This window comes from Littorina saxatilis, linkage group LG7 (assembly GCF_037325665.1).
Source record: "Littorina saxatilis isolate snail1 linkage group LG7, US_GU_Lsax_2.0, whole genome shotgun sequence".
Lineage (NCBI taxonomy): Eukaryota > Metazoa > Mollusca > Gastropoda > Littorinimorpha > Littorinidae > Littorina > Littorina saxatilis.
The window spans coordinates 16,822,420-16,833,935 of record NC_090251.1 but is presented as its reverse complement, the minus strand read 5'-3'; the positions used below and the strand labels follow the sequence as shown (position 1 = coordinate 16,833,935).

The 11,516-nt window shown below is 43.7% G+C and overlaps 1 protein-coding gene across 1 annotated transcript; it reads right to left on the bottom strand.

The window, feature by feature from the left end:
* Positions 1-1,617: 1,617 nt before the first annotated feature.
* LOC138970815 (uncharacterized) lies at positions 1,618-11,170 on the bottom strand. The gene is made up of 2 exons (XM_070343343.1): positions 11,019-11,170; positions 1,618-5,953 (listed from the first exon to the last, which is right to left on the bottom strand). Exons 1-2 carry the CDS (start codon positions 11,038-11,040, stop codon positions 3,420-3,422), a joined length of 2,556 nt encoding a protein of 851 aa, XP_070199444.1. The 5' UTR covers positions 11,041-11,170; the 3' UTR covers positions 1,618-3,419.
* Between the last annotated feature and the right edge of the window lie 346 nt (positions 11,171-11,516).

Sequence of the window (11,516 nt, the reverse complement as noted above, 5' to 3'; positions counted from 1 at the left end):
TAAACACACACACACACCTTTTTATAGGACATGTTACTGTATAGTCATTGTCAAGTAAACACACACACACCTTTTTACAGGACATGTTACTGTATATCATTGTCAAGTAAACACACACGCACACCTTTTTACAGGACATCTTACTGTATATCATTGTCAAGTAAACACACACACACACCTTTTTTCAGGACATGTAACTGTATATCATTGTCAAGTAAACACACACACACACCTTTTTACAGGACATGTTACTGTATATCATTGTCAAGTAAACACACACACCTTTTTACAGGACATGTTACTGTATCATTGTCAAGTAAACACACACACACACCTTTTTACAGGACATGTTACTGTATATCATTGTCAAGTAAACACACACCTTTTTACAGGACATGTTACTGTATATCATTGTCAAGTAAACACACACACCTTTTTACAGGACATGTTACTGTATATCATTGTCAAGTAAACACACACACACACCTTTTTACAGGACATCTTACTGTATATCATTGTCAAGTAAACACACACACACACCTTTTTACAGGACATGTTACTGTATATCATTGTCAAGTAAACACACACACACACCTTTTTACAGGACATGTTACTGTATATCATTGTCAAGTAAACACACACACACACACCTTTTTACAGGACATGTTACTGTATATCATTGTCAAGTAAACACACACACACACCTTTTTACAGGACATGTTACTGTATATCATTGTCAAGTAAACACACACACCTTTTTACAGGACATGTTACTGTATATCATTGTCAAGTAAACACACACACACCTTTTTACAGGACATGTTACTGTATATCATTGTCAAGTAAACACACACACCTTTTTACAGGACATGGTACTGTATATCATTGTCAAGTAAACACACACACACACCTTTTTACAGGACATCTTACTGTATATCATTGTCAAGTAAACACACACACACACCTTTTTTCAGGACATGTAACTGTATATCATTGTCAAGTAAACACACACACACACCTTTTTATAGGACATGTTACTGTATATCATTTTCAAGTAAACACACACACACCTTTTTACAGGACATGTTACTGTATATCATTGTCAAGTAAACACACACACCTTTTTACAGGACATCTTACTGTATATCATTGTCAAGTAAACACACACGCACACCTTTTTACAGGACATGTTACTGTATAGTCATTGTCAAGTAAACACACACACACCTTTTTACAGGACATGTTACTGTATATCATTGTCAAGTAAACACACACACACCTTTTTACAGGACATCTTACTGTATAGTCATTGTCAAGTAAACACACACACACCTTTTTACAGGACATGTTACTGTATATCATTGTCAAGTAAACACACACACACCTTTTTATAGGACATGTTACTGTATAGTCATTGTCAAGTAAACACACACACGTACACACACACACCTTTTTACAGGACATGTTACTGTATATCATTGTCAAGTAAACACACACACACCTTTTTACAGGACATCTTACTGTATATCATTGTCAAGTAAACACACACACACACCTTTTTATAGGACATGTTACTGTATAGTCATTGTCAAGTAAACACACACACACACCTTTTTACAGGACATGTTACTGTATATATATCATTGTCAAGTAAACGCACACACACCCGAACACACACACACACACACACACACACACACACACACACACACAAACACATCTATTTTTACAGGGCATGTTACTGTATAGTCACTGTCAAGCAGGTTTGCGAACCAAGCCCAATAGTCAAACACGTTCTGAATGCATTGGCTTTTTCTGTACAGTGAAGCAGCTAGGCTGTTGCCATTTGGTATTTGATCACATTTAAGAATACTCTTATCTCATGTGAAGTATTGGACAGATCAATCATATAAATTCACATCTAACAAAAGGTACATCTAACTTATCAAACCAAGCTCTGAAAAGTATCGTGTGGGTGTGAATTTCAGTGCTGGAGGAGGCCTAATCAGGGTTTAGCCTGGGAGAAAGAGGCAATGGGACATTTGTCCCCCTCAACCACATTTCGATGGGACATAGTCGAAGGCAAGAAGCGCCAAAGAGGCCTGTACCCGTTTTGACCAAAGATGTAAAATGGTGCAATATGGTGCCATCTGAGAATTAACCGTTATATCGTGTTATCTCTGTATGTGTGTGTGTGTGTGTAATCCGATGTAAAGTGTACATCCTCTTGGTGGCGCAGTGGTACGTAATATCAATGCGCCCTTTGATGCACTGAAGGGAATTGTGATGGGACATTTTCAGATTTAATGCGCCAATGGCGCAGGGCGCACTAGTAAATGAAACCCTGCCTAATGTTACCGTGCGCAGGTCCGTCGGGGTGCTCGATTGTGCACACGGTCAAGTAAGCGCACACGTAGGCAGCCTGGATCAGGTTAAGTTACTGAGGCTTCCAAGTTTCTTACAGCCTGGGTGCCCATACTGGCACCACAAGACAAACAGAAAGAGCGTTTTTATCCCCAGTAATGTCACGTGAAAGAAAAGGCAAAAGCAAGACAACCAAACCTGTGTCCGCTTTGTTACGATTTCCGAGGTCAGTGTCTTTTTCGCAAATCATGATTCACTAGAAAGATCAAAACATTTTCCTCGTTCGGCATTCATGTGCCAAGTTGAATATCGGGTGTCTTTGCCTCTCAAGTCTTTGCACGAAAAAGTTTTAGGCTGAATCAATGGTTCTTCTTTCCGTCTGTTGGTTCCGGTTCACGCTGACCACCAAGCTAGCGATCCCAATCTCAAGGAGGCTAATGCATCATTACGTGTTACAGTTATGACCACGATATATGGCAGGACGGCCCCTAGAGTGAAGGAATCGGGTTGAAATGACATGTGATATTACAGTAGTGGCGCATAACACCGCAGCAAAACAGCTTTAAAGCATATATAATAAGCATTTGATTTCACAAACATTTAATTTTGTTTTTATTGAATGAACATCTCAGACACAAGCACTCGACCCGCTTGGTGTCTACTTGATCGTTTGCACGGGAAGTATACGTCATCTTCAGGACGATGCAATGTCAATCTCAGGCTTGTTTGTGTCCACGTCGACAAGAAGGAGCGTCAAGACCAGAGCCATCCTCTTTGGACTGATCTGTGTGTGTGGACATTTCCTCTGGACAGGTCATGAAGAGATTTCTTCTCAGCGTCTCAGACGCATAGTCACTGCACCGTCCACCAAAACTGTCACAGCCTATCATAGTCAATACCAGATGAGTGTTCTCGTAATGATTCAAGTGCAGATGCAGGCAGATGCAGTTACTCCATTTCTGTCATCAGTGTCAAAAGGTAAAATGTCAGTCAAGCAGTTTTGCGAACGTGTTAAGTAATAACGTTATAGACTTGTAAACAGAAAGGCAAGAACTTCAGGTTGATGCGATGTCTACCTCAAGTTGGTCCATGTCAACGCCGACCATAAAGCTGAAGACCTTGCAAAGGGCGTCCACTGCTGAGACCCCCATCTCCTGGGACTGATCGCTGAGTGTGAACACTTCCTCTGGACAGGCCATGGAGCGATGTCTCTTCAGCATCTCGGGCACGTGGTTACCGTCCACCAGAAGAGTCACCGTGGAAGGACGTTTGGCGACATAATGGATGTAGTATCGCAGCTCACTGGATACTGGTCCCCCTGCCATGACGACAACAAGTTTGCTTCGCCTCATCATCCTCAAAACCCCCTCCAGTTCAAGTCTGTTGGGTAGCAAGTCTCTGTCCATGATAGGAACTCTCAGTCCACAAAATGTATGAAGAATCTCTGCCATGGCGATAGCTTTCTCTCGCGAACAGTCCTCGTGCAGAATCATCACATCCCAGGTTTCTTCTTCTTCCCTCGAATCCTCGGATGCGTCTGTGTCTTCAGAGCTACTCGTTACCTCTGCGTTACGGACTGCTGTCTCTTGAAACACATTCCTGAAGTGGGGTTTTGCGATGCGACCATTCCCCAGTAGTGCTTGGCGTGCTGCATGCAGGTAAATCTTTAGCACAAAGTGCTCATCTTCAAACAGATGCATCGTGTCGGTAGACTGAGGAGTGAATTCCACCAATGCAATGAAACCCAAGGCATCTTCAAACTGCCTCATAGCCACGTACTCTTCAATCCACAGCTTAAGATGTTCAGGATCCTGAACCTTGTTGGGATCCATCTGCCTAATTCGTTTAAGCAAGTTCAGAGATTGCTTGTGGTCCTTGATCAACTGAAATAGCTTGGCCTTGTTTTCGAGCTTCTGATGAGGATTCTTGTCGGACTCTTCCACGATCTGCAGCAGGGTGGGAAATGAGTGCCACACTTCTCCGAGGCTCTCTTTCATCCCTGGAGATGTGGCGAATATCTTACTCGCAGCGTTTAAAGCCATGAGCAGCATCGACTCAGAGTCCTTCATGAGTTGCTGCTTTCTGGTTTCGTTTGTCTCAGACTCAGCTAGCTCTCGCTTGATCAGCCCCATTTGCTCGTACATGTTGACTTCATCAGTAACGAACATCTGATTTGGATTTTTTTCCACTTTCTGAAGACACCCCATTGCATCTTTCAGTTCATTTAAAGCCTTATGCATAATGCCAAGATCATACAAAGCACGTGTGTTTTCCCCTTCGCTGACTGCAACCGACTGTTTCAGGTGATGCAGTATCTGACTCACAAATTTGTCATCTCTGGAAAACTTGGTAACGCCTTTGGGAGTGGACTTGTAAACCTTCTGCATCATTCGGACATCTCTATTCAGACTGAGTGGGGGCGTGCCACTGACAGTTCCAGGTGCGTTTCTGGCGTTTCCCAAGGACATGTGCTCAAACTGTTGGGTAAAGGTTTCGTCAACTCTAGGTTGGCCGTGATAGCTCCTGGTGTGACCGCCTCTGAAGGATTGCCTTTCCAGCTGCCGGTAGTATCCCGGTACTTTAGTCTGGTACTTATATTTCTCGTCTGTGGCCAGGAACTTGTAGGTCAGAGCAAGATGATGGTGCCCTGTCGATGTTGGTCGAATGGACAGAGCCTTTTCCAGAAGTTTGCAAGATTCGTCCGCTCTCCTAATGTATCGGAAAATTCTGCCACATTTGCAGAGGACGGAGTTGTCATTGTCGTCAAGCTCCAACGCTTTTTCACAAGCTTTTTCTAGGCTTATGCCAGCAAATTTCCAAAATTCATCCCTCGCAGTTGATTTCCATACCATGTTCAGAAGCATTGCAATCTCCGCATACGTTTTGGCCTGAAGATTCTGGCACGAAGCGTTTCGAGCGACTTCCAGGAAGATTTGGAGAACTGTTACCATCTCATTTATCGTTTCAGGTGAAGGCGTTGGCGTTATGGTATAAGGCTGTGCACGCAGGCGACGCCTGAGTGTCAAGGCAAGTCCGAACTTCCACAGCCATTTCTCAGGCTCCTTGGCTTCAGGGAGCACCTCACCGAACAAACTAATAGCTTGAGAACCGAATCTTGGCCCCAGCCGCGTGTAAGTGAAGGCCAACTCTGCTTTGGCCTTGACGACGAGATATTTAAAGTCTTCGTCGCTCGCCTGGATCTTCTGTAAGGTCTCAACGACCTCGTCAGCGCTAGAAAGACTATGTTGGCGCCACAGGATCACAGCTTTGTTGGCCAAGGTCACCAGGTTATTGTGCTGACCCTCTATGTCCAGAACCATGTCCAATTCCTCCAAGGCTTCGTCATCGCGGTCCAAGCGGTGCAGAAGGTACGCCAAGAGGTTCCTTCCTCGAGCAGTCTCCAGGTCTGTCTTGTAGCCGACATCGAGCGCTGATTTCAGACCTGAATGCAGCCTCTTGATCTGGTTGTTGCCGATGCTGTCCTCGTTCTGCAGCTGGAAGGTGTGCGGGAAGTCCTTGAGCTGCGACGTGAACCTGGATTTCTCCCTCTCCGTCTGGTTCCTTGACTCACAGAAGGACACCATGGAGGCTGAAAGCAAAGAACAGTTTGAAAGTTTTAATCTCATTGCCTGATAGTTTGTTGTTTATTTTTAGTATCATTTTAACTCGTCGATCATGGCAAAAATCATTAGTGCTGAAATCGAAGAACAAATAAATAAATAACAGTTGTTTATTATTTAGTTTTCTGATAGTTTTGTCGTCTATATTTAGCCTGGATCCAGTCGCCATCGACAGAAAGCATGGACCTTGAAATCAAAGAAAGCTGTCTATTTATTTTCCGACTGTTTGTTGTCTGTGTTTAGACCCCTTACTTCCCTTTGTTTCTTAGATCTTGTCATCCGTGCTCTGCCTCATTTGGGTGTGATTGTTTCCTGACTGTTTGACAATCCCGCAGTGGGGCACTGCGGTTATGAAATTAAAGGCCCCTCCTGTTTTTGGAACCGCAGGAGCTTTCTAGTTTGCTGTTAGGTAGATTTTTGGTTCCTCTTTCCTGTCATGCTCTCTTTTTCTTCATGAATTCTTTTCTTTTTTCTGCCTTCTTGCTCATTCACCTGTATTTTTTCCAAAAATCTCTTCTCTTGCCGCTTGTCTCGCGATTCATGTATAGTTTAATCTGTTAGTGTTCTGATGTAAGTCCAGCAGTAGATAGGTTAAGCCTATTTTAACATACTGGAAACTGGTAATCTTCCAGTAGGTATCAATTTAGTTTTACTAAAGCCTGCTGGGACACAAGTAATGGGTTAGTGCATTTGTAAACAGGAATCGCTTGACAAGTGGCCCCCTTCATCCCCCCCTTCCTCGTCCTGATATGGCTCTGCGTAGTCGGCTGGACGTTAAGCAACAAATAAACAAACAAACAAACTGTTTGACAATAGTGAAATTTTGGTATTGACAATGACGTATGTCGTTTTCAGAAGAACCTTTGACAGCAGTATGCCGCCTTCACCCCCCTCCCCCCCTCCCCCCTCCCCCCTTACCCCCTTTCATATGTTTATTTTTAACTTGCATAATTATTTTATTACCTACTGACTTGACTGAAGCTTTTGTGCAGTCGTATATCTGCGCCCATGTTGATCAATATCGGTAAACCAAAAACAACTTCGTGGAAACTGCATAAACTGAAAGTTGGGTAGGCCTACTCCTGGTTCCGGAATTTCGGTTCAGACTAATACCGATCATCACAACTTTATGATATAAATTGTATTGTTACAAAGAAGATGAAAACAGGTTCCTGGGAGGAATACAAATTGGGGGTTGAGCGTGTTGGTGAAGTGTTCTTTAATCTTTCAATAGGCCTTGTACCACTGTATTGGACCAGAGCCGGCTTTGTTGTTGTTTATCTTTAAGGTGTTGTTATTTATGTTGTTGTTTACATTGTTGTTGTTGTTGCTCCTGCTGTTGTTGTTATTGTTGTTGTTGTTGTTGTGAGGATCCTCTGAGCCGGCTTAGCAATCTCTGTGACGTCACTTTGCGCCGTCAACCCCCTCTACACCCCCTGCCACCAGCCTCTTCTGTATGCTTGGCATAACCTCAGTTGGATCAGTGTTTTGTTTCTGCATATGGTTGTGTGCTAGGGGGGGGGGGGGGGGAATCCTGGGTCGTATTTAGCGGTTTCGTATAGCAATCAGTGACAACACACCCCGTACCCCCCCCCCCCCCCCCGCCCCCTTGCGATCCCCATTCATTTTGTCTTGCCTATTTGATCCTCTACTCGACTGAACGCTGTTTGTTTTGCAGTCAAATCTCCAGCTTTTGCTGCTATGCACCCGTGTTGATTGATAATTATTATGCTTAAACCAGTTCAGTAAACAGAAAACAGCTTCGTGGAAACCGTACAAAACCGAAAGTTAGGTTCTGGTCGCGCAAGTTTCGGTTCAGACTGACCTGACCTGACCCTAGGCTATGCCTGCACACTTCTTGGCTTGTCGGGCTCGGTACAGACGTGAGGCGTACACAAAACAAGTGTATAACTACATGGAGGCAAAAGCGAAATCTATTTTAGAAAACGCATGTTGTTGCACTTGAAATCATACGTTTTTGCACATATTCGCCTTGCACAATTTTGTTTTCTCGTTGTCGCCTTCAGACATGCACAGAACCAGTGTGAATGCCAGAAAAAGCTCTTTGACTTTGAACGGCTAATAAATATATAAAAGTTCAGAAAAAAAACACGCATCAGTGTAGGGAAAATATTCGGTATTACCTTGCATAATTTGCATCATCATGCAGGGGCAGATTAGGGGGGTGGTTACAGGGGTTCCGGACCCCCCCCCCCCCCTCCCTCGGCTGTATAAAAAAAAATGTTTGTGAAGCCGGGGGAAGTGTTAATTGTTTAATCAGTATCATTTGTGTACAGTTTTAACTGCCAATCCTATGCAACATGTCTTTCTTCTAACCATACTGTATGATGTCGGCCGTCGCGATATAACCTTGAATGGTTGAAAACGACGTTAAACACCAAATAAAGAAAGAAAGAAAGTATGATGTCGAGAGCAAATATCATGGAAGATAAATTGCCATTATTTAATACTAACTTTAAAAGAAATAATGAGTGGCTGCTGACACCAGTTGATCATGTTTAAAATCAAGGATAAGCCACAAATTGTTTATAAGATAACTAATATTCGTCAGCTTCAGGGGGGCTTTGCCCCCCCAGACCCCCCAACGGGGCGTTGCCACGGTACCCCACCTCTACCGACCCCTGGACCCCAGGTTGTAACCCCCCCCCCCCTCGGGCTTAACTGCTCCGCCCCTGTCATGCGTAATCAACATCAATTAGCTCGAAGCACCTATCATAGATTTAAAGAATACTTTTACCCACCTACCACTGACCTACTACCCTGGCAGTTTTAAGTTGCCGACTTGATCGGAAACACATTATGCTGTGAATCCAAGTCGGGACAGGCGGAGGGGGAGGGTGGGGACGCAGGGGGTGGTGGTGAGGGGGAGTGTGCAGATTCCCGGCCTGGCAAGGGGGTCGGGAGTGACCCCCCGCGGCCGTTAGGGGGAGTCCCATATTGGTTGGGACGAGAAAGAATTTACCCGATGCTCCCCAGCATGTCGTAAGAGGCGACTAACGGATTCTGTTTCTCCTTTTACCCTTGTTAAAGTGTTTCTTGTATAGAATATAGTCAATTTTTGTAAAGATTTTAGTCAAGCAGTATGTAAGAAATGTTAAGTCCTTTGTACTGGAAACTTGCATTCTCCCAGTAAGGTAATATATTGTACTACGTTGCAAGCCCCTGGAGCAAATTTTTGATTAGTGCTTTTGTGAACAAGACACAATTGACAAGTGGCTCTATCCCACCTCCCCCCTTCCCCCGTCGCGATATAACCTTCGTGGTTGAAAACGACGTTAAACACCAAATAAAGAAAGAATAGTGTCGGGAGTGCGCCGTCGAGGGCACCGCCCCTTTTAGGAGATCGGAGGTGCGTTCAAGTAACCCTGGACAGTTTCGTTCTCAACATCTTTTTCAACAAGAAACTTAGAAAAAGAAACTTCATTCGACACTCCTAGCATTTCTTTGAGTCAAGCGATTTTTTTTACATTTTTACAAATCGCGGTTTTAGGTTCGACGTAATTTGTACAATGTTTTTACATTTTTACAAATCACGGGTTAAAGATACGGCCCTTATCAGTGCCACGTAAAACGACGTAAAACGACCTTGGTCAGATCTTTGACAATGCGCGAACAGTTTTAACAAGAAATTCCTCCGAGGTAGGAAAAACACCCCCGTCCTTACCATTCTCACTGCCACCAACTGAGAAGGTTATTTCCCTTTGACCATTAATATGTCCCTCTATAAGTCCTTGTAGAATCTTAATCCACCAATAACTCCCTAACCGTGTGTTTGACTGGTCCCAATTTTTGTAAGGACCGTCTCAGGAATGTATAGAACCTGTTCACCAAGTTTGGCGACGATCGGTCCGTTCATTCTTGAGATCTATATGCGAACACAAACACACAAACAAACAAACACATCGACCGAATCCTATACACACCCCTATACCGGGGGTGTAACGAGAAGTAAGCTTACTCGCTGTGCCTTCATATGCCAATAAAAGTAAACTTGCCTTTGTCAGGGTAACAGTCCATTTTGAATCGATTCTGGCAAGCCCAACGATCCTATTTATCACTCAGTCTCAAACGCAGACACACTGAACTAGCACTGTCTGTATTGCCAATGAGCTCGGTGGTTCACTCGGCCTGCTGACTGCAGACAGTATATTATGATAATTATGTGAACAAGGGGGTTCCCCTTTCTGTGAAATCAGGCCATGCAGTCTCGGCGCGTTGACGTAATGTTTCTAGCAACCAGGTCTAGCTGGGAATGGGGTGTGATACTCACGTATCGTTATCTAAACTTATTAACTAGTTTGTAGACGCCCAGCTGTTCGCGCTTCTCTCTCGTTTGGTTAATTAGTGCGAGCCCGAATCTATCGATATATTTATATTGAATAGTATTAATTGTCAATTGCGCGAGCTTACACCTACTGCAAAATGGACATGCAAGACTGAATACATCGATTATATTATGCATCCTGGGCCCACCGCAAAGCTGCCATTTTTATCTCCTCTGCAAAGCTGGCACGAACAGGGTTTCGTGCTCTCACACCAACGGCTGTATATATTGACTATGTACCGCGTGTTTGTGGAATGTATTATTGTGCAATGTGTTATTCATTGCACTGTAAATAATGTCAAGTCAAGTCAAGTCAAGTTTTATTTCAAGAAACCCCATGGGGGTACATACAAACAAAAAATACAAAAAAATACAAGAACAATAAAGAGAGGAATGCAGGTTTATCCATCAATAGATACACATAAACTCGTTCCGTTGAAAAAATAAAATATAAAATAACTGTGGTCGTTGTATTTTGATTGCACAGCGCTTTGAGCAGGGTTAAACCCTGGCCGGATACATGCGCTATGTAAATATTATGCATTATTATTATCTTACTAGAATCCATGCAAGACGGCGACTGACTCCTATCATGACTGGACATGATTTTACTACATACACAATCTGACATCAGTCATTCGTTGCAAGAAACATTATTATTTAGCAGCAAATGTGTGAATATAGGCTACCTGTGTCTGGAGAGAAATCCATTGTGGAAGCCTGGAATTCTGCACACTGCGGCACTCTCAAGATTTAACGTTGCGGCTATGTGTCAAGCGGTGCGCCGTGCAACTGACTCGATCATGAAATGCAGGGTGCGTGCCGAGTTGTGGTGAACACCGCCGCGACATAAACAGGGGCCGGGGGGTTCCCCTTTTGCCCACACTATGACGTAATGACGTAAAAATAATGCTGAGCAGCTGTTTGGGTGGAAAGTCAGCTGACTGGACTTGGAAGTGTGTGTGTGTGTGTGTGTGTGTGTGTGTGTGTGTGTGTGTGTGTGTGTATTTGTGTGTGAGTGTGACCTCTTTCCTTTCAATACAGTTTCACACATGTGAAATATTGTTGTTGTTTTTACATTTAGTCAAGTTTTGACTAAATGTTCAAGTTAACGTAGAGGGGGAATCGTGACGTGGGTCGTGGTGTATGTGTGTGTGTGTGTGTGTGTGTGTGTCTGTGTGTGTCTG